At 31.6% G+C, this 24,780-nt stretch overlaps 1 protein-coding gene across 1 annotated transcript in view; it reads right to left on the bottom strand.

The window, feature by feature from the left end:
- Window positions 1-24,780, bottom strand: part of kz (putative ATP-dependent RNA helicase kurz) — a 186,950-nt gene that overhangs the window by 136,077 nt on the left and 26,093 nt on the right. Inside the window, 2 exon segments of the mRNA XM_085811070.1 lie at window positions 15,795-16,269; window positions 16,700-16,800. Of these exon segments, the coding sequence (XP_085667196.1) occupies window positions 15,795-16,269; window positions 16,700-16,800 (576 nt within the window).

Below are 24,780 nucleotides of genomic sequence, written 5' to 3'. Positions count from 1 at the left end.
AAAGATGCCAGAATTTGACAATAAAAAATGACAAAAGAAAAGTATGATGAAAATGCTATTAGCAGAGAAATTAAAGAAAACCTTGTGATCATGCTAGCTATTCTGAAGCAAAACAAAACATCAGTCATATGGATTATTTCAGGAAAGAATGAAAATAAAACTTCAGATACAAATGATATTGTTAACATATGTAAGGATGAAAATAACCGTCATTAATTTAGCATATTAATGTGCAAAAACGAAATTTAGCAAAGACTAGAAATGGTACACTTCCTAAATTCCTAAGAGACTGCCCATGATATCATTCACAATATAGAAATTCTGAGTATAAATTCTAGCCACAATATTTTTATTTATGATGATATAATCCAACAGAATGAACCAGAAATAAATTAAATAGTAAACCAATGGTAGTAGACTCATGAAGGAATTACTCATGAAATATGCTAATGTTTTCTTAAATAATCCACGAGCCACATATTTTGTGAAGCATGACATCTACTTAAACGGTGATAAAGTCATCAGACCTACATCACAAGATGTAACCAAAACAAACGGAAATATTAAAAACAGAAATTAATAAAATATTTCAAAGCAAAATTATTAAACTGATTATGCATTCCCCATGATTTTAATTAAAGCTCCTGGGAAAGACCCAAGACATTGTATTAATTATCAATGTTTAAATAAAACTAATCCAACTCACTGTTATCCAATACTAAACAGTTCAGAGAAACTAGACCTGTACTTTCTGCTAAATATATAAATGGGATCGATCTAGCTAAAGCTAGAGGCAGATATTATTATATGAAAAATCATAATGACCGGCTCTTTCTGAATTAGGAAAACAGCAAAACAAATCATATAGATATTGTGTATCATTACTTGCATACCTTCAATACAAAGGAATCTTAAACCTAGTCTACCACAGAAGCTCTGCAATGATCTCGGACATGATCACTAGGCCAGGCCAAAAAAGACACTTTTTTCTACTTTTTTATCACTGCTCCCCAGAAAAGTCGCCTATCGCCTAGCTGTACAAAATGAAAAAAAAAAAAAAAATAATAATAATAATAATAAATAAAGCTTTCATATAAAAGTATATTTTCTATTCGTGTATCACACCCAATATTTTGAAAAACTTCAAAATGTTGTTGTCTTTCGTGAATTTTTTATAATTACTAAACTTACTACTATTGAAACGCAGTTGTTCCTAATGTAAATTTTATGGCTTGAGGAACATGAAAAAGTTTACAATTTGTAATTTTGAATTATTTACTGTTTGTGCAAAGAGCTCAAAAAAGATATTTTTATGCCAATGCCAATGAGGAAGTATTATACAGTGCCTGTGGTAACAAAGCCATGCACCTCCACATCAGAAGAGTAAAGGTAAGTAGGGTTGGGGAAAAACAGAAAAGAAGGGTAAGGAAGAGAGAAGGAAAGACAACATAGCTGGAATAAGAAGGGAAATCAGAGAAGTCCTCGTAAAAAAGAAAAGAGAGAAAGAAGATAGGTTGAGCCTGGGCAGGCCCAAGCTCAGGAGAAGCATAGAGCGAGAAAATACAGGAAACTTACAGAAGCAGAAGGCGAGAATTATTCTAAGTCGTCAGCAAAGTTGATCAGGATCTCAGTAGCTCCTTCGATGAATTTTTAAGCTGTAGTTTTAGCGTTCTTAATATTTTGGGTAGAGTTCATGATTTTTCACATCATTCAACCAATCAGTAGCCTCATCAAGGTTGGGACGTAGCTTCTCTGCCCCTTTTGAATTTGCTCTCTCTGCATAGGTTGGTCCTGGTGGTCTGGGCGTAGCTGTTTGAAAATTATTCAGAAATGGGAAGTCTTTGGTAATCAGCTCAGGTTTTCTCTGCTGTACTTTTTCTTTAGGGTTTTTCAAATCTTTCTTGATAATATTAAAAGCTACGGTAACTGCTTACATGTCCTAATTCACAGAAAAGACAGGTTAGTTTATCTTCAGGCCTTTTTGAACATAAAATACCTATATGCTCTTGACCATATTTGCAGCACCTTTGTCTTGAAACATGAGTGTTGAGTATGCCCGTATCCTTGACATCGATAACAATGAGCTGGTCGCTTTTTAGAACTATACTTCACTACTTCAATATTAGCACTGAACATGTTATTGAGATTGAAGATGGCATTTCCAGCTTCAGTTCTTTCCAGCTCTAAGAAGTATAGTGGTAGTTTGTCATAATTATACTTAGCTGATCTTCGAAACTGATGAACTTTCAGGATCATTTTTATGTTTCTGTTCTGTTCTTTCTTTTTACAGCTTCATATGATGACTACTTTCATTATCGTGTTTTATACTGAGATAAAAAGCTGGCATTAAAATCCAGCAAAATTATGCATATTAACCTCCTAGCTATAGAGATTATTGAATCTGTTCAAGAAGTGTTGTACCTAAACACACAATTTAAATAATTATGTTAATCTTTCATAACTTCATTCATTAGGGCATTTAGATCATTACAGAAAATAAGGAAACAAAATATTTTAAATAATGAGCTAACTATACGACTAGAGACAATAAATCTCATTATCTGATAAAAACAATCATGTAACCAAGTGATTTTCAATAAACATCTTAACAATTCATTTGCATCTATAATGCAGTTAACTGGTGACAAATGGAACTCTACCTGTACAATGTACTATGCAAAGAAAATAAGCAGCGATTTCCAGAAAGTTAGTGATGGCTGAGACATTATTATGACAGAATATCAAAACATATATACTATAAGGTATTTCTCCCACCTTCTTAGTATGCTTTTGTGGTGTAATAGTCAGCATGCTCAGCATGCATCAAGAAGTCTAGGGTTCGAGTCCCTGCAAGGACATTACTCATTCTTCACATTTGTTCCCCCCGAAAAAAAAACCTAATAATTCTACAGTGGCACCCAAACTAAAAGGATGGTGGATGATGATTCTCAACCACCAGGATTTGGCAACAGGGTCCCCTAATCCCAAGTCACCCTTTAAAAGGGGAAGTATATAAGGTATTTCTTCTGCCTTTTTAGCATGCTTTCATAGTGTAATGGTCAGCACGCACAGGGCATATTCAAGAGGTCTGAGGTTCATGTGTCCCGGTGAGGGCATTCCACATTTTTCATGCCTTCTGCTTCGAAATAACCTAATGTCTCTACTATACCAATAAAATGAACTGTTATTCAAATAAACAGAAGGTCTGATAGTACGCATGACCTAGTAAGGCCAAAAATCTGCTAGCCCAGTGGCTAAATGAATTAGGCCACTGAATGCAGGTAGTTAAATTTTGAATCACACATCCACCTGACAGGCTGGCTGCATGTTGGTCTCATTATTTTTCCTGCAGGTAACATGAATATAAGCCAGTATCCATAAGAAAATACTTCACAAAAGCAGCTTAAGAATTGCCATAATCAATTTAATTAACCTCAAATATAGTGAGGTTTTTTTGGGGGATCATCAACACTATGGTCAAGCCAAATTACTAGTTACGGAATTTATTTAAAAAAAATTACATTGGCAACATAAATGCACTATTTATCAATTAATCCACTGCATATCTTGTTATTTTCATTTTAATATATTAATAAATTTTACATTAATATCTGCAAAAATATAGTAATTTTCCAACAGTAATACTAATATGTCATGCAAAATACTGTCTTTATTAAAATTCCAAGGCGACATTTACCATTGGGTAAAACATGCATATGTGAAAAGCCATACACATATATCTATTCACTACTGCATAAAATAATAGATTTCACACCTGGCATAACCCATATACATCAATTAACTATCATACTTCCACTTATTTTATATGGACAAGTAAATAATCGATTTTTTACCTCTGCATTGCACATACAGCAAAAAATTTAGAATATATAATAAAGAAATACTTTCAAGAAATGAATATGAACATTCACAGTTGTTGAAGACAGAACTACAACACCACAAATATATGTGGTGCTACACTAAAGAGCCAAAAAAAAAGAAGTATAGGTGTACGAATGCAAATAATAGAGGTATGGAACCGATCATAGTTAAGCGTGATGGTCGGCAGCCCCTATTTAAGACAACAAGCATCTAGAAAAGTTGTTAGATTGATTACTGCTGCTACAATGGCAAGCTATGAAATGAATTTAAATATGATGTTATATACGGCATACGAGAGATAGGACATAGTATCCCCAACACAGTGCTAAAATTTGGATTTTCGTGTACAACTGTTTCACAAGTGTAGTATGAATATTGGGAATCCAGTAAAACATCAAATCTTTAACATTGCTGTGACCAGAAAAAGCTCATGAAAAAACGGGACCAAAGATGACCGACGAGGATCATTTAATGTGACAGACATGCAACGCAACTCTTCCTCAAATTGCTGCAGATTTCAATGCTGGGGCATCAAGTGCAAGCATGCGAACTATTCAAAGGACTATCATTGTAAAGACATAATTGAGGGGTCCCATATCATATTGAAATGGGCTTTTGGAGCAGATCCTTTCATGTACCATTGTTGATTGCACAACACAAAGCTTTACACTTCTCCTGGGCCCACCAACATCGTCAGTGGTCTTCTGATGATTGGAAACATGTTGCCTGGTCTGATGAGTCTCATTTCCAATTGTATCAGGTGCATGGACATGTATGGGTATGGAGACGACTTCGTAAATTCCATGGGCCCTACATGTCAATAAAGGATTGTTGCAGCTGGTGGAGACTCTGCTATGGTATGGGGCATGTGCAGTTGGCATGATATGGGACCCCTCATTATGCCTTGATATGACTGTCAGGTGAGAAATATGTAAGCACCCTGTCCGATCACCTGCACCCATTCATGTCTATTGTGCATTTCAATGTACTTTCTCGGCAGAGCATACCAGGGGTCCATTCCTACGAATTTTTCTAACTAACATTTCCAGCAGGACAATACAACACCCCACATATTGAGAGTTGTAACCGAGTGGCTCCAGGAACAATCTTCTGACTTTAGATATGCCCATTGGTCACCTATATCTCCAGACGTGCACATTATCAAGTATGTCTGAGACGCCTTGCAACATACTATTCAGAATAGATCTCCACTACCTTGTACTCATACAGATTTGTGGATTGCCCTGCAGGATTCACGATGTGAAATACTTCCAGTACACCTTCGGACATCAGTCAAGTTTCTGCCATGTCATGTTACGGCACTTGTGCGTGCTTGTGAAGGCCCTGCAGGATAAGAGCAGGTGTACCGGTGTTTTTTTTTTTTTTTTCTCCTCTTTGTGTGTGTGTGTGTGATTATGGCAAAGCCTCGAGGGCTATCTGCCTAAGGGGAGGGATGCCTTCGTGGAGGACTTTCTAAGGGAAACTGGCTCGTATACACGTTACACATAGGGAAAACCACGAAAACGCCCATGCAGCCAGCCCTTCTCCTCTTTGATGCACAATAGACATCAAACCCTAGTTAAAGAATGTAATCATTCAGCCAAATATGATTATCTTTACTCAGATGGCAGTGCAGCAAAATTAATAAGATTGTAGAGTTGTATGAAAATAACAATTTCAGTATACTTCAAGAATTTTCTCTGCATCAACTCACTAACAGGACATGTTATTTAAATCTAAAATAAAGGAACAGAGATACAAAGCCTCTAGCAAACTCAAAATGGCTTACATGAGCTGATGCAGAAAGATGTTTACCAGAGAGTTATGCTAATATTTAACAGACTGAAAGTAAATGAAACTGAAAGTTAGAAGTAAAATGGCTACATGATTCATTTAATAGGACAAAACAAATTTCTTTTATTGCTATGTATTTGAGCTCTCATCCCATTAGATGTAAAAAATCTGATCACTTAATGCAATTTCCGAGAATAAGCCAAAAATTTTTAGCAAATTTTTTACTGCTGAAGTTTGAGGATCAGTTTATATAAAAGTTCAAAATGATTTATAGATAATTCAACAACTAAAATAATACTAACCTAAATAATCAATTTTTTCTTTTTAAATTTAATATATATTCATTAAATTTCTCAATATCAGGATCCAATTAATAGTTTTCTTGCAATTTTATCTCTGAAACAGGCAAGCCCAAGTGAATATAATTGTCCTCAATTCAGTATTACTGTCATCTGCCTCTCAAATAATATCATAATCTTTAATTTCATCCATAAATATGGCTAATGAAACATTTTTCCAAAGATCAGACTATCATTCTCACTCATTTCTTTAGTATAAGGGGACCGGGAATCAACCTTGATCTTACCTGTAGATCTAGCTAAATTAGAAAATGTTTGGTGAAATACATAGCTCCATTTATAAGACAATTAAAAAATTCAGCTTATAAAAAGCTTTTCAATTTTGATTGAATTTTTCCAGCAAAATCTTACTATTCTTCTGGCTTATGTGATAATTAGTTTAAACAGTTGACCCATGACTAAGTTCTACTTACTTACATAGAAGTAACAGGTTATCATATAAGAATTCACTTTCATATCCATCCTTCCAAAAATGAACCTAAAGAAATGTACTATAGGCAATTAAATAAAATTTTAAGAAAGGAAGGAAAAAAGATGTGTCGTAGAAGACTATAGATGTCAAAATGAAATATGCTACAGATGATTAAATTAAAAAAAAAAAAAAAAAACATAAAAGTCATAAAAGAAGAAGACTGAATAGGAATCCAACTACCTAATTATACTATTAGTTTCAGTTAAGCTGAAAATAGAAGTTAATATTCAATGCTACTTCCAAAGTAGAAAAAGACATTGGGATTTCTTTCATGTTTTAACAAAAAATTCTATCTGAAACTTGATCCCAGACATAATATATAATCAAAGAAACAACTTACTGGGGTTTTCATCCGCAGAGAACCCGTCGGCGCTTTGGGAAAGAACCCGTTGGCGCCGTTGCATTTTTACTCGCCAAGTTCGCGGTTTATTGACGGTGAGCCAAGCAGTAAACGTGATTTTTAGTGCATGTAAATTCAAGTTAGCAGATAAAACAATATATTAAGCATATGGTAGTAAAAATTCACAGATAATAAGCATGTAGATGTAAAACTAACCGGTTTAACGTGATATACGAAAATAAATTTGTATTAAATTCAAGTTAGCACAGAAAAGAATATATTAAGCATAAGACAATATATAAGCATTTATAACGGAAATAAAAAATATAAATTAGTATTAGTGTACTGAAATTACCCGGTTAATGTGATAAAAGAAAAAAAAATTGTCTTAAATTCTGGTTAACACAGAAAACAATATATTCCTTACACCAGCAGTGGTTTGCTAATTTTGATGATCATGGTGATGCATCAAACTATTCTGTCATCTTAGATAATCAATAATATTTTTTATTTCAATTTAATCATCTATTTATGTCACACCCGGCATCCTCTGAAAGGTTATTGTTAGAAAAGCATTAACAATATATTAACTTGTTAAAATTTTATGCCATAAAAATTGATTTATTCTCATAATTTTAGATGACAATAACTAATAATAAAAATAAAAACATTACTTAATTATTTAAAATGCACATGCACATTTTTGCGGCCTACGGAAACAAATTATTTTAGAGGTTGGAAATCTCACGGTTCTTAAGAATTGTTCATAATTAAGAACACAACCTGAACAGCCATGTTACAAATTTGCATTCAGCCTTCCCGCCGTATTTTCTTCCATTCATCCCCAACCGAGAACCGGCATCTATCTACGAAAATATTTCTATCTATTCGTTGTTAAAAAATTCAGAAAAAATAATAATAAATTAGAGAATAATAATATAAATCAGCAAATGCGAATGATAGTGATAATTCAACAAAGTGAACGCAAGAGGAATGATTGCAAACTTCGAACAAGCGAATAGGATAAATCCGCTGGGTTACCAGATTTGAACTATTATCGCCAAAGTTGGCGATGTTTATATTTACCGGGTTCTCTGCGGAAGTGCTTCCACTTACTGATATGAAAAATGATTGCACATGAGAAGTACAGTCAAAGTCGTTAATCCGGACTCGTCGGGACTTCGGCGATTCCGGATTATCGATTTTTCCGGATTATAGATCATCAGTTTAAATCTCGTAAGATGGCATGCAGAAATTCTAAAATTAAAAATTTAATTAATTAATCTAAAATTAAATATGAAACCGTAATTTATGAAATAAAGAACAATTATGATCTAAAAAGTTTCAAAATTTACAAAAAAAAAAAAAAAAAAAAAAAAAAAAAAAAGCTTAATATTTATTTGTTTACTTTATTAAACATTTCTTTCAATGTAAGTTGTTTAAGTTGCTTCGTTTTATGTGATAATACTTTCTCTTTAATTCTATAAACAGACATAATTTTTTGTTCAGTTACAAAGTTTCGCTGTTCAAGTCCCGTAATTGATGGGTCGAGAATACCGACTAACTTGTCAATCGAAATTTTTTCGTTTTCACTAACCTCTCTGTCACCTTCTTCATGTCTTTATCCATTTTTTGCAGCAATTCCACTTTTTGTTTGACGGACGTCGAAACATACTTTCATTTTGTAGATCCTTTGGGAGCTCCAGCATCGGAAATTCTATTTGACATAATCGAAAGTTCAAGTTTACTTTTATAAAATTTCTCTTACAGTCTGCAAAAAATAATAAGCTGCATCCAATTCGAAGATTAAGGAACAACGCAATCATCAACATTAACTGAAATAGATAATTAGATAATTTTAGTGTTTATACCGTCCGTTATACATTAAACGCGCAAGCGAAAATGTATTCTGCACTTGCACACACACATATGCGCAGTCGTAAAGGTCTTACGTGCATGAGTAAACGCCTATGCGCATGTGTCAACGCGGCGCATGCGCAGAACGTTTTTAGCTTTGAGGTCCGGATTATGGGTATTTGAATTAACGACTTTTGACTGTGATGTAAAATATAAAAAAAATACGATGGCTTTGCTCTTTGCGAACCAGCAACCTTTAATTAATTTTCTGCAATTCAGCATCTCCCCTTAGACCATTACCTTCTAGAACATTCGCACCTATTACATAACCTCCTCATATAAATGCTGCGTCATAAGTTTTTCTACATTTTTCTAGAAGCTACTTTGTTACATAACCTTTCATATAAATGCTGCGTCATAAGTTCTCCTAGACAGATGCCTTCTCGCCTTCATCCTGCTAACACTTCCGAAATGCTCCTATTTCTTTGTTAGAACGTTATGACGTATTAAAGTTTAAAGTCAATCGTATCTAATAGTTCAATTACTGAATAAGTTATTTGATTAACTCCATCTGGAAAAAGTCATCTGTTCTAAATTAAAATAAAGATATGCTTGCTGTTAAAAGTGAAAATTCCTGAGTCGTCATTTTTCTCCGTGCTTCAATCATCCTAGCTTCGTCAACCATCTGCCAGAACGTGTAATGAAATAGCCTCACCATTTGCCCACCATGTGTTGGAATAACTGAAAACATTACAGTTATTAATTAGCCGGTAGGATTCGAACCTACGCGGGGAAACCCCAATGGATTTCAAACTCTGCTGCTTCAAACTACCAGTGAATCATCAAATTCATTTCCGGTGTGTGCTTTAACGGCATATTTTAAAAGTGCTTTGAAATCATCGAGTGTCTATGAGTGAAAAATATTTCGGAATCAAGGTCAGTGTCGCCAACGTAGTGAAATATGGTTAATCGTTTTTGCTCGCTTCGAATATTCACAATGTTTATGCATCTCCGATCATCGATCATCGCGTAGAAAGAAAATTAAACATCCAAAGTGCTTTGAAGGTCATAAACTCATCAGTGAAATATGAAATGCAAAATAATATTTTGTGCACTCTTACATGTTCAATGCTTTATTTGGCTAATTCTTCATATTCAAAAAATGCAATATTATTAAAACTCATGAAATGTGATCATGAAGTGATATTAAGTTCCAAATTGAGTTTATTTCGTTTCGGATTAAAAAAAAAAAAAAAAAAAAAAAAAAAAAAGTTGCATTTTAAAGTTATTGTTTTATGATTTATTAATGGTAATATTTTGCTTTAATCATTTTAAGATCAATGTTAATAATTCAAAAATATTATGATTTATTTAAAATGTAGTTTTTTGTACTTCTGATTGAGAAAAAGAAATTATTGAATTTGGTAAAAATTAGGAATGTTTTACTTAGGAAAGGTTTCTAATGCGAATAATATTTTTGTACTATTGTTTCAAATTTTTTTTTTTGAATTTTTACTGTATTTTAAGAATGAAATTATTGTTTGAAAATTTTAAATTCTAGGAATTTCTTTAATGTTTTTATGATAAACGTTGAAGGCTCTCACCTTATGAAAAAATACATTTTTTTTATCTAAGTATTTTTATTTTTTCATAAAATGGAGTGTGTTTTTAATATTCATATGGAATGACAGCAGTTCGAAAAAGGCCAGTTACCTCTACAGAAGGAACGGAGGCCTTTTCTACTACAGTAACTGCTAATTTGGCAAATCTTTTGGCCACTGGTGAAGAATATTAAACACCAGTTTGCTCAACTGATAAATCAATATGATGGAAATACTAGTATTTAGATAAAGTTATGGAGTCTTCAAGTTTTTTGAAGAATAAGTAAATTTTAAATGTCTTAATAATAGTGAAAAATTTGAAATTGTGTTTATGAATGGTGTTTTGCAAAATTTTTATATTTTAAAATGCCTTCCTTGAAAAACATAATTAAATAATATGAAAATTGGCATCTTAATTTGCAATATAATAGAAATATTTTCATCAACAAAAATTTGAAAGAATTTTATTTGAACATTTAGTTTGTGAAAAAATTTGAACTTTTACCATGTGGAACTATCAAGAACTTTACAAAATTTCATTGGACATTCTTACAGAACACTAAAATGTGCAATTGTTTTAAAAGAGTACAGTGTCTAAAATTATTATTGAATTCAAAATTTTATGACTTTCAATGAAATGTCAAAATTGATTCAAAATATCGGTCAAAATTTTATATGAGGAAAGACATTAAAACATCCAGGACATAGCGTACAAGCTTTAACTATGGCCTATCATAGTTCATGACTTTCTCATATAAAATTTTGACTTTATAGCATATGAAATTTTGAACATTAAAACAATGAGTTATAAATAAATATATAATATATGACTAATTTTAAGACTATAACATAATAAATATGGAATACTGATAAATAAATAAGTTATAATTACAAAAGTCCACAAATTTGTTTAAAATGTCCATTCTGTTGTTTTGAAAGTCCTTTTCATAAAAAGAGTTCGAATAGAATCAAAATATCTGGTAAAATCTCTAGATGCCAGATAGTCCACAAATATGATGCATGTTGATAGTTCACAAATATGATGTATTTTTTTTCGCTGAATATGTTTTCATAATAGTAAGCTTAGATTAGAAAATATTTTAAATTTTTCTTCCTTCAGATAAAACTTAGAAAAGAAATAGATTATACAATTTATGAATAATATGTGCATTTTTTCCTCTCATCGTAGGCAATTAAACATTGACATATTTTACACTTCAATACAAAATATTATAATTATTCAAAAAACAATTCAATATAAATAATACAATTATACACTAGAACATGAACACTTTCACTTTAAAACTTTGGCATGTCCTCGCCAACAGATCAGCGTGATTACTTGCTGATGGTTGGGGGGTGCTAGGTACAAATATCGAAAAACCTCCGTTGCCTAATACAAGGTAACTGGTTTTTGGCATTGTACATTACCTCAAAGTGGTTGTAGAAAAATAAAAGATCATATAAAATCAAAATTATAAGACAGATAACTTGTATAATCAAGTTAAAGTCTTTTTTATAATTCTGTAAATTAGAAACAAATATTATCCTACAATAAGAAGAAAATTTTTGCTACAAAATAATTCAAATTATGTGAAAAATATAAAAGGTCAAGATCGGGAGAATAATTTGTCATAATTAGGGTTTAAGTCTAAATCAGGTATTAAAAGTCATAATCAGGAAGATTTTTAATAGAGAATTTTGAAAAAAATAATTTTAATTTTGAACAGAGATAGGAATTCTACTATTTCTGACAGTTAGCTTAAACTCACTTGCTGGATTAAAAGGTCTTAATCTAGTTGAATGAACAATTTCTGATTTCTTTTTAGTTAAAGGATTAGGTTTATCTATTTCATAAGTAACTTCAGAATATTCTTTTAAAATTTTATAAGGTGCTGAGAATGGAGGAGATAATTTACGTGTATTAGGGTATTGAAATTCTTCATACATTACTAAATCACCAATTTTAAGATTACTAGGTTTAAAATGAGTATCATATCTTTCTTTATTTACATTATTATAATCATCAGATCTCTTTTGAGCTATTTTTCTAGCTTCTTCTATTGACGGATACAATTCTTGATTTTGAATTAAGGAATCATAAGGCAATTTTCCATAAATTAAATATGATGGAGGGAATTTTGTTACAGAATGAGGGGTATTATTATACTCTTCAGTTACTTGGGATAATAATTTTGTCCATGCTATATTACCTTGATAAGAATTTAGTTTACATTTTAATCTAGTTATAATAGTTTGATTAACACGTTCAATTTTACCATTAGTTTGGGGTCTATTTGCAGTAGTTAGCAATTGTTTTACATTATGATTCCTTAAAAAGTGCTTAAATTTTGAAGATGTAAAAGCAGCGTTCCTATCGCTTAAAATCTTTTTAGAGACCTGAATTTGGAAAATTTGTTTCAAGCAATTTATATAAGTATCTGTAGTTACACTTTTAGAAGCAAAAGTCCAGATATATCTAGTTGCATGATCAATAATTATGTGAATATACTTTTTAGTAGAATTATAATAATTTAAACCACCTACAGTATCAATAATATTTCAAAAGGTTCACTAACTGATGGTAAATTTTGCATTAAACCAAATTTCTTTTGTTTACTTTTCTTATTAAACTGACATACTTCACAATGTTTACAATAATTTCTAACATCTTGAACAATTCCTGGCCAATAATATTGTGGAGATAACAAATTTAGCATAAATGATACACCAATATGACCTTCAGTGCAGTTTATTTCAAATAATCTCATATCGTTTAACGAATGGATAAAATAAAAAAAATAACCATTCATCTGAATTCCCCAATCAAGTCATTACGGTCTTCTCAGTCATCTACATAGTATCGTAAGCTGTTGAGAGTTCCACTGCTTTCATCTATGCATTTGAAATCATTAGATATTTATAAAATGTCAGGACAGGATTAATCTGGTGCAAGTTTTTCCGAATGGATTTCGAACTCTGCTGCCTAAAACTACCAGTGAATCATCAAATTCATTTCCGGTGTGTGCTTTAATAGTATATTTTAAAAGTGCTTTGAAATCATCAAGTGTCTATGAGTGAAAAATATTTCAGAATCAAGGTCAGTGTCGCCAACGTAGTGAAATATGGTTAATCGTTTTTGCTCGCTTCGAATATTCACAATGTTTATGCATCTCCGATCATCGATCATCGCGTAGAAAGAAAATTAAACATCCAAAGTGCTTTGAAGGTCATCAACCTCATCGGTGAAATATGAAATGCCAAATATTTTGTGCTCTCTTACATGTTCAGTGCTTTATTTGGCTAATTCTTCATATTCAAAAAATGCAATATTATTAAAACTCATGAAATGTGATCATGAAGTGATATTAAGTTCCAAATTGAGTTTATTTCGTTTCGGATAAAAAAAAAAGTTGCATTTTAAAGTTATTGTTTTATGATTTATTAATGGTAATATTTTGCTTTAATCATTTTAAGATCAATGTTAATAATTCAAAAATATTATGATTTATTTAAAATGTAGTTTCGTACTCCTGAATTGGGAAAAAGAAATGATTGAATTTGATAAAAATTAGAAATCTTTTATTTAGGGAAGGTTTCTAATGCGAATAATATTTTTGTACTATTGTTTCAAAATTTTTTTAAAATTTTTACTGTATTTTAAGAATGAAATTATTGCTTGAAAATTTTAAATTCTAGGAATTTCTTTAATGTTTTTATGATAAACGTTGAAGGCTCTCACCTTATGAAAAAATACATTTTTTTTTTATCTAAGTATTTTTATTTTTTCATAAAATGGAGTGTGTTTTTAATATTCATATGGAATGACAGCAGTTCGAAAAAGGCCATTTGCCTCTACAGAAGGAATGGAGGCTTTTTCTACTACAGTAACTGCTAATTTGGCAAATCTTTTGGCCACTGGTGAAGAATATTAAACACCAGTTTGCTCAACTGATAAACCAATATGATGGAAATGCTAGTATTTAGATAAAGTTATGGAGTCTTCAAGTTTTGTGAAGAATAAGTAAATTTTAAATGTCTTAATAATAGTGAAAAATTTGAAATTGTGTTTATGAATAGTGTTTTGCAAATTTTTATATTTTAAAATGCCTTCCTTGAAAAACATAATTAAATAATATGAAAATTGGCATCTTAATTTGTAATATAATAGAAATATTTTCATCAACAAAAATTTGAAAGAATTTTATTTGAACATTTAGTTTGTGAAAAAATTTGAACTTATACCATGTGGAACTATCAAGAACTTTACAAAATTTCATTGGACATTCTTACAGAACACTAAAATGTGCAATTGTTTTAAAAGAGTACAGTGTGTAAAATTATTATTGAATTCAAAATTTTATGACTTTCAATGAAATGTCAAAATTGATTCAAAATATTGGTCAAAATTTTATGACAATAATTTTTTGTTTAAAAATTAATATGTTTGTATTTTCAAAATTAATATCTTTCACATTTTGCTGCTCTAATGCTTGTTCTTCCACCCTGCTCACCCAACTTTTCTTTTTAAGAGGGGGGATATATAAGATATAACAAAATATGATAGCTGTTTCAAAAAAATAATTGACGACCTCAAAATTAACATTCTAAATTTGGTAATCTGCCCCTAAATTCATCTCTTCTCACAGGTTCCAGACTTTTCTATCTTATGTAACGTTTTAATGCAGATGCCTCTCGTCCAATCAAATTACATCTAAACCAAAACTGTGAACTGAAACTTCAGCCTTCTTGCTATGAAAGTACTATAACCTTGCCCTTTTCCATGTTAACTCTCCTGCTGGTAAGACGCATTTCATCCCTGGTGCTGCCGCTTACTTGCTTAAAATGACGTCGTACTTCAAAATGGGAGTTATTCTATTCAAATATTATTAAGAAGTATCTTATCTGAAAAAGGATGATTTGATATGCATGGAAAAAATAAAGATTGTGTTTTTTCAAGATATGTTGTGCTAAATTGCGTCATCATGCTTTCCACTCTGCCACCTTCAAACCACAGGTTCATTACATATATATTCTTTAAACAGCTAACAAATTCTGCAATTCTATTTTTACTATGCTTGTTGGCTTTAAACAAAAACAAAAAAAAAAAAAAAAAAAAAAAAAAAAAACCACTCAAAAGTATTTTATGCAAAATTAAATAAGAATTATACATGGAATTCCAGATTTTTTAAAGTTAGTAAAATTATGCAAAATTTAATCTTAGATTAACGTCTGTTTCATGGAAAACTTTTGGCATTCTAACAAAGACTGAATGAAGTCCCTCTTCTTCAAACAATAAAATATTCAAAATAATTTTTCACTTTGAATAAATGAGAGATTTGAATAATGTGATAGTCAGAATTGAACTGCATAGTTTTATGATTTTTCTATAAAACCAATATCAATGAAAAAAGAATTTTGGTTAATTTTAAGTTTCAAACTGGTATGTTTATTTTGAGTTTGAATAAAGAAAAATTAAATCCACATACCTGTATTTCAGGCAGTCGGTTAAGAGTTACATAAACAGCAGGTTCCCGACTTTCTTGCGTATCACAATCATTCACTTTTACACTGACATTTTTATTTTCATCAATCGCACATTCCTTTTCTCTTTCTTTACTATTTTTCTCTTTACTTTCATCAATCATATTTTCTATCTTATTGCTGTCATCAGATGTAAAGTTACTTTTAACAGAAATTTCTTCATTTTCAGACAGAATGTTATTAACACATTCATCTGAATCTACAGCCTGCATTTTCTCCTCTAATTTATCAGGTGAATTTCCATCATCAGTACTATCTGATTCAGAACCTGAATCAGAACTTTCAACATTAAAATCTACAAAATTTAGGTCTAGTTTAAGTTTTTTGGGTGGATTTTCACAGTTTTTTCTGCTACCTTTAATATTGCTTATTTTTTTAAGATTGCTTGTAGAGGGCTTTAATATTATTCCTTCAGAAAACCTGAAATGAAAAATTAAGAAAGCATGTTAGAAAAACAATTAGCATTATAAGTTATTAATCATGACAATTACAATAGCTCTTTGTAAAGAAAACCACTCCCAGTATCCTTTAATTCTAAATTTAAAAGTAATCTTACCAACAACAAATTAATGAAAAGATGACTGTCCTATAATCTCAAAATAAAGGAAACGGAGAAAAACACAATACATCAATTAAACAGATGTATAAGTAAAGTTAAATGTAAGGAGAAAAGTAGCAGTAAAAAATGTTTTAACCAAATTTAATTTATAATGTAAGAATTCTTCATATAGTTATTTCTTAAAGAAGAAAAGTACATTAACATTTTACACTTTTAGTACAACTAATAACAATGACACAGATTTATATCAAAATTCACATTATATAAAAAAATGTTGTAAAAATTCTTTACCTTTTCACTCCAAGTGTCTGCATATCTGCTGTAGATGTCAGATGTTCTAAATCTTCTGGCACGGCTTGCACTTTACTTAATTTTTCAAGAAGTTCAGCTCTCTAGAATTTTAAAATAATAATAATAATAATACATAAATAAAATCAAAAAAGCTTTTAGATATTTGTACAGCTGTTAAAAATCTGCTTCCTGAAAAAAAGCTGATTTGAAAACAATTGTTTCAGTAACAACTGATGGCGCTCCAAGTATGGTGAGAGGAAAAAAGAAATTGCTCCATTAGTTTATTTCAAACATATGTAGGACATTTGATTCTTGAATTTCTGCAAAATGAGGGAAAAATTAATCAATACCCACAGATGTTTGATGTTATATGGCTTTCAAAATTGGTGTATTTTACAGACATATGCCAACATTTCAATGAATTGAACAAAAGCTTTAAGGCACAAGTAAAACAATTATCGTCATGTTGGATCTCATTCAAGTTTTTGATGCTAAATTGCATGTTTTCAGAAACAATATTATTACAAGAAACTACAAATATTTCCCAAACTTGAAAAAAAATATATCAAAGATTTATATGTACATGAGAAACTAGACGAAGAAAAAGTTACTGAAGAATTCATTTCTATAACTCATTTTTCAATCAAGGAGTTTTCAGCGATGTTTTCTCAGTTCAAAGAATTATCGGTAATGCTCAAGTTTATTATGTACCTTGGTGTGAGTTCATTTGATAAACTGAATTTGTCCCAATTCAATTGGTTGGAAATTGAGGAATTTGAAATGCAGCTGATTGATTTCCAGTCTAGTTCAATATGGATTCAAAAATTTATTGAACCAAAGAAAAAATTGGAATTGATTGAAACAGAAAGATTAACAAGCAATGCAAGGAAAAGTGGCAGTTAACGAAATTTTGGCAACTTGGAATTCGATTCCAGATACATTCAACTGTTTAAAGAAGCTGACTTATACTATTTTAACCATATTTTCATCTACTTATTCTTATGAATCATTATTTTCAGAGATGAATAACATTAAAAACTCGCTTAGAAACTGTTTGGCACATGATTCCAGTTCAGCATGCATTCTACTAAAAGTAACATCTTACAACCCTAATATAAGTTATTTGTTATTTAATCTGCAACAACACTAATGTTAACTTACTTGAATTACACATACATTTGCTGCTTTTTTTTTTTTTTTTTTGTTTTGTTAGCAAATTAAGAGTTTTGAGTTGCTAGTACTTAGCTTTATTATTTTCCCAATAATCATTAAGTCAAAATTATTTAACAAGCATGTCTATGGCTCATTAAACATTTCTTCAGAAAAAATGACACGTTGATCCATAAAGGTTCGCAACCCCTGTTATAGGGGATACTAATCATATGTAATGAAACTGCAATGATTATACCTTTTTTTAAATATTCTGCAGAAAGTGGTTCATAATGTGATTACTGCAAACTATTTGCAGTAGTCACATTATGAAAAAAAGTATGCTGTATAACATATGGCCATAACTGGTTAAACAATGGCTAATTAATTCACCACAGCTTAAAAAATACAATTATATTATTATATACAATTAGTGTATTCCTATATATTTAAATATTACATTGTTTGAATAATTACTAAGAGTATTGTTATTAAAAATAGTGTAACACATGCTATATGATTTTAATACCTTCCTAAATTTTAGAAATTACAAATAGGTAACCATTTCTGTAAAAAAAAAAAAAAAAAAAAAAAACTTTTCTTGAAATGTCACAAAACATTTGATTTTCAAAAACAGATTTTAAAATATTATTTCTTTTTTAAACTACGTATAATGATATTAAATTGTAAAACAATTTTAAAATTTTATGAAATGTAAAATTTTGCTTAAATTATATAAGATCAGACTATATCATTTACAGCGTTTCTCACACAAATAAGCAATACATTTTTAAAATGTCAAAGATAAATAACTAATCTTATGCATATTCAGTGGGCAACAACATGCTCTCATATTTCTGGTCATTCTTTGTTATGGTCACTGATATTATAGCTAAGTTAAAATGTTAGTACATCTTTGAAGCATTATTAACTATGGATATTAAGTTGGTTCAAGATGTTGTGCTCATATGTTACTGAAAATGCCACTGCTACAAGAAAGGTTTGAATTGTTAAACCATGATAACCACTTGAGAAAAACTTAACACCGAGGTCCCTAGGTCAAAGACCTTACCCCCAATCGAATACTTAAGTAATTGTGAATCAATACTGCACAATAACTGAATTAGGTTATATAAACAATACCCAAGATAAAGTAATAAGAGTACTACACTTATATGTGCCCTGAGGTCACTAAACACAGTGATACGTCTTGTACACTGGCTTTGATATGATTGCATGCTCTGCGATGGTTTTGGGGGCGATGTTGGTTTCTATGGCAACTCTTTTTATATGGAAACTTGGATTTTACTGTAGTGGTTTCAGTTGCTAGTTCGTTATGATGCAATGAAAGACGCATTGGCAAAATTTTAGTCGTGTGCCTGGCAGCATGTTAAAGCTACGTTGCCTACTTATAATCGGAAATGCGATTGTCTTATTTGGTGGTTTAATATTTTTCCATTGTTGTTCTGAAATGGGAGAAGATGCTTTTAACAAATTTGTGGTGAAATTGCTTTGGTGATGTTTGAAATTGGTATTTCTGCTGTTTGAAGAAACATTCATTCATTGTAAGCACATTTTATTTTATTCTTGTTCTTATTTTGTAAAATGTTATGTTCATTGTTTTTAGTATGAATTTCTGTTGTTATTGTTGTTCTTTTGAATTGTTCGAAATTTATTTTAGTTTATTTTGTTTATTAATGCATAATGCCTATATTGTGCAATTCATGATGTTTTTTAAAGTTTAAACAGAATGCTGTGCAGATGGTATGCATGAAATTTATTGTTATCTTAATTTATTAAAGCAAGGTGTGCATAGTTCGTAGATTCTTTTGCTGTCTAGATTGTGCAATTTGCAGATTTTTTTTTAAAGTTTAAACAGAATGCTGTGTACATGGTATTCTTTGAGATTGATTGCTGTTATGCTAATTTATTAAAGGTGTGAGTAGTTCATAGACTCCTTCGCTGCCTAGATGATGCAATTCGCAGATTTGTTTTTAAAGTTTAAACAGAACGCTGTGTACAGGGCTGGCGGAAGCAGACTTACGAGGTCTTCTTTGCAGGCAGGCACCGACCAGCCGACCGACACTGAGATATTCTTTTAATGTAAAAGAATTTGCACTTACCAGGGAAGAAAAATAAATGTACCTTAAATGCTACACAGGGATTATGGGCACTTGCGCCCTCCACCTTTCTTCTTCAGCTCATCCATCAATCGTTACATACAGTATCATACAAATAAGCAATACATTTTTAAAATGTCAAAGATAAATAACTAATCTTATGTATATTCAGTGGGCAACAACATGCTCTCATATCAAGTTCCAAAAGCTGTGGGAATTTACGGTGGGAGCATGTTTAAACTAGTAAATAACGCACATACACTGACTACACACGCAGAAGTTCTGCGCTACTTAAAATAATCCTTCTGCAGACCTAGTACCATATAATGGTCATTTTCCATGTGTCTAGAAAGCTACGTGTTATGTCTTTTACTTTGCTTAGTATAATTTCTATTTATCCTTATTTAATCGATTTTATTAAAAATGTATACAGTGAAATACAGCTTTTTTTCTTGACAATTTCTCTGAGGATGAGAAGGGGGTGGGGAACGGACTAGCCCTTTCTATGGGGGCAAATTTGTCATTTTGTCATACGTAAGAATGAACACAGGCGCCAATTTTTCATTTTCTTCGTGGGAGTTGGAGGGCGGTGGGTAAGATTTGCGTGGACGGAAATTCAAAGTTGTGTAGAAGATTTATTTTCTGTTTCGTGGGAGAGGAAGTTGCAGGGATTTATTGTCTGCATATATAGGTTATTTGCAGGGGTATATTAAGTCCAAATTCTTGATGTTTATACAATTTATTTAATGACTAGACTCCCCAATTAAGCATCTGTCTGTTCGTGCACGCAGTGTATCATTAGTCTGTTCGCGCACGTGTTTGTATAGAAAGGCAAAAGATATATAAAAAGTCACTTGAGCTTTACCTATTAGGCACGTAGGCAAAGGTGCCCCAGGTAAAGAACTGAGTTTTACATTCAGTTATTTTCATAAAACGCTGAGAATCTTTATTAGATTTTTAATATTAAATTGGCTTCTGAGGCTTCACCTCGTATTCCGCTGGGGAATGCTGCTTCAAATCCCCTGAGGACCTTGTCCTCCTCGTTAACAGTTGAAATTGCAAAATTAATTCCCTCAAGTAAAAACAGAATTGTCTACATTGGTCTTTTAACCTTGGGTTTACCCAACACAGTAGAATTCATACCAGTTGTAAACGTATATTTTTTGCATATTAACAAAACATTTTGCACTTTCCTCCTCTGAAATTTTCCGATTAAGGGCTTGGTATGCATTGTCCTCTTTCCCTCTCGATCTTTGGAGAAAATCTGAATCCGCCCAACTAGAAGGCATTTCAGATGTTGAATTTAATTTTTAGGGGTATTTTTAATGGCTATTTCTACAAAATGTATGAATAGCATTTACACTAAAAATTGAACTTCAAAATATCCCATGAAGGGGGGGGGGAGGTTCTATCTGTTGCTAAGACTTTAGAGGTTGTATTCCTCCATGGGGGAAATCAAACCATCCATGACATCTGTTGATTCTATCTTGGTGAGAATTCAAGGGAAGTGGAACTTGATTGTGGACATTCCATTTTTAAATATTGTCTATGGATTGCATGTCCAAACATTGACAGTTTTGGCTGTAATGCCTTTAAAAATCTGATTTTTGTTAACAGGTGATACATCAAAACAAATAACAACAATACAATAAAACATTGGAAGCATTTACAAGATTGAGGTTAGTAATAAACAAAAATCAACTTTAGAAGTCCACAACAGTTCAGTTATAAAAGATAAGTATGGTGCGTCATCAAAAAGGAAGATATATATATATATATATATATATACATACAGGTGGATTAAAACTTCACGTAAAACTGTTGAATGTGATGGGCGATATTTGCAGGGGCATTGTTATGTGGTTAACATTTGCCATGAGCTGGTATCTGTTTGTTTTGTTTTCGGTGCTGTCAAAGTGTTGCACAAATGGGTTGAGGTAAGACTTAGCTGGCGTTTGGGAAGAGAGAGAAGTTCCCGGGTCATTCTACACGAAGCACTTGGCAAGCATTTAAGTTTGACCCATCACAGGTCGAACTTTTCCTTGTTGTTTGTTAGAAAGACGCTAATTCTTCACCAACTGCTCGAAAACGTTATCAAAAAATTTATTTTTTTAGTTTCTCATTAGCTTCTTTTTTCTTTTTTTTTTTTACTTTTCATCTTTATTTAACAGATGCTATGGTTTATTTTAAAAGAAAGATTAGATATTTAATAATTAGAATTGAATTTTTAAATTTCAGTGTGAAATTTTGATAACATGGAAAAATAGAAGAAATCACCCGGTGTGCAAATCGTAAATGCAAAGCTGGAGAGATGCTGCTCTTTAAAAGCAGGCTGATGCAGTGTATCATTTCATAAAGGAGACGAAGACTACTGTGAACATAAATAATGTTTACATTTAATTAGCAGGAGAATCGTTTACAAAAGAACAAACATCATCCAGCATTTTTAGCTTAAATTGTGTGTTCAAAACATGGTTTTTGCATGTGCGAAAATTGCGTCTTTGGAGACATTTTAGGCTTAAAGTTCGAAATGTAGACAAAAAATTTAGATAGTAATATGGCCCCACGGAGTTTCACCAAGCGAAATTTGTCATCAAACGAAGACGTATATAAGAGTAGTTCCGTAATAAGTTTCAACAAATCTTGACAATATTGGGTTACAAGTTTAAACTGGCAAGCTTATAAGATCTTAATATTTTTTTTAAATATTTATTAAAAATAAGGATTAGAGTGAAAGTGGTAAGAGCAAAAGATTCAAATGTAGCAGAAAATGCCAGAAGCAGCTGATTGAGCTGGTGACATGTGCTGAAAACATGAGAAACATGGAGCAAGACAATAACATTGAGAGGTGAGTGTGAATCCTTGGTGTGTTAGAATTTAGAGTTAGGAGTTAAATAAAATTATATATACAATATATACACAATATAGCAGAGGAGAAACAAGTGGGAGAAAGACAAACATGATTAAAAATATAATACATTATTACGTATAAATTAATCAGTTTGATTACTCAAGATAGCCATGGACCTTTTGATGCTAGGTTGTTATAATCGTAATTACATACAGTAATTGTTTGTTATTTGTCTTAAGACACAGCTTTAGGCTGCTTGTAGTTTCTTACAATATGAACGACAAAAATATGCCCAGACTGGGCAAGCATAATATTGGGATGCAAGACAGTTTTGTAAACGAGTAACTTGTTGACTACAGACAGAACATTGTTTCAAGCAATTAAGGGAAATAGTCTAGCTTTACGTGCTCAAAATTTCTGGAGAAGAGATGTAATGTGTGGGTTCCACGAGAGAGTTTTACTGAGGACCACCTCAAGCTAAGGAACCTAACTGACGCAGGGAATGGATTCTCCATAACATGGTAGGTTTTCTTGAATTTTTTTTTTTTTTTTTTGGGTAAATAATGTTGCTTGAGTTTAGTTAATGTTGATCACTATTTTCTATAAACATAGCCAAGTCTTTAGTATGTGTATGTATTCCTGCATTCATTGTATTACTGGACTATTAAATGCACTTTGTGTAAGGATCGCAGTGTCATCAGCATACATTGCAAGTGTAGTATTGGATGTAATGGGGGTGTCATTCACATATATGTTAAAAAGCATGGACCAAGGAAGGACCCACGTGGGACACCAGATAATATAGCTCTGAGTGGAATATGTGCCTGGTAGGTGAATGACTAAGTCTCTACCTGCTAGAAACGATTTAATACCGTTAATGAATGTAACCTGGGAAACCCAGGATGTGTAATTTGTAAGTAATACATGGTAGCCTTTGCAATATCCAAAAACAGTCCACCTGTGACTTTTCTATGCTGCAGAAACAGAAACAACATGGATTGATGAATAGTTTACATAAAGATGCTGTTACTGGATAGAAATTACTGCAGCTTCATAGAAGTAAAGAAAAACTACAGTCAAAAGTCGTTAATTCGGATACCCATAATCCGGAATGATCTATAATCCGGACCTCAAAGCTAAAAACTTTCTGCGCATGCGCCGCGTTGACACATGCGCATAGGCGTTTACGCATCCGCGTAAGACCTTTATGACTGCGCATATGTGTGTGCGCAAGTGCAGAATACATTTTCGCTTGCGCGTTTAATGTATAACGGACGGTATAAACTAAAATTACCTAATTATCTATTTCAGTTAATGTTGATGATTGCGTTGTTCCTTAATCTTCAAATTGGATGCAGCTTATTATTTTTTGCAGACTGTAAGAGCAATTTTATAAAAGTAAACTTGAACTTTCGATTATGTCAAATAGAATTTCCGATGCTGGAGCTCCCAAAGGATCTACAAAACGAAAGTATGTTTCGACGTCCGTCAAACAAAAAGTGGAATTGCTGCAAAAAATGGATAAAGACATGAAGAAGGTGACAGAGAGGTTAGTGAAAACGAAAAAATTTCGATTGACAAGTTAGTCGGTATTCTCGGCCCATCAATTACGGGACTTGAACAGCGGAACTTTGTAACTGAACAAAAAGTTATGTCTGTTTATAGAATTAAAGAGAAAGTATTATCACATAAAACGAAGCAACTTAAACAACTTACATTGAAAGAAATGTTTAATAAAGTAAACAAATAAATATTAAGCTTTTTTTTTTTTTTTTTTTTTTTTTTTTTTGGTAAATTTTGATACTTTTTAGATCATAATTGTTCTTTATTTCATAAATTACGGTTTCATATTTTTAATTTTAGAATTTCTGCATGCCATCTTACGAGATTTAAACTGATGATCTATAATCCGGAAAAATCGATAATCCGGAATCGCCGAAGTCCTGACGAGTCCGGATTAA

Source organism: Stegodyphus dumicola, chromosome 2, assembly GCF_044657685.1.
Source record: "Stegodyphus dumicola isolate Sdum_Otavi_A_Nest chromosome 2, ASM4465768v1".
Lineage (NCBI taxonomy): Eukaryota > Metazoa > Arthropoda > Arachnida > Araneae > Eresidae > Stegodyphus > Stegodyphus dumicola.
This window is presented reverse-complemented; position numbering and strand designations above follow the sequence as displayed.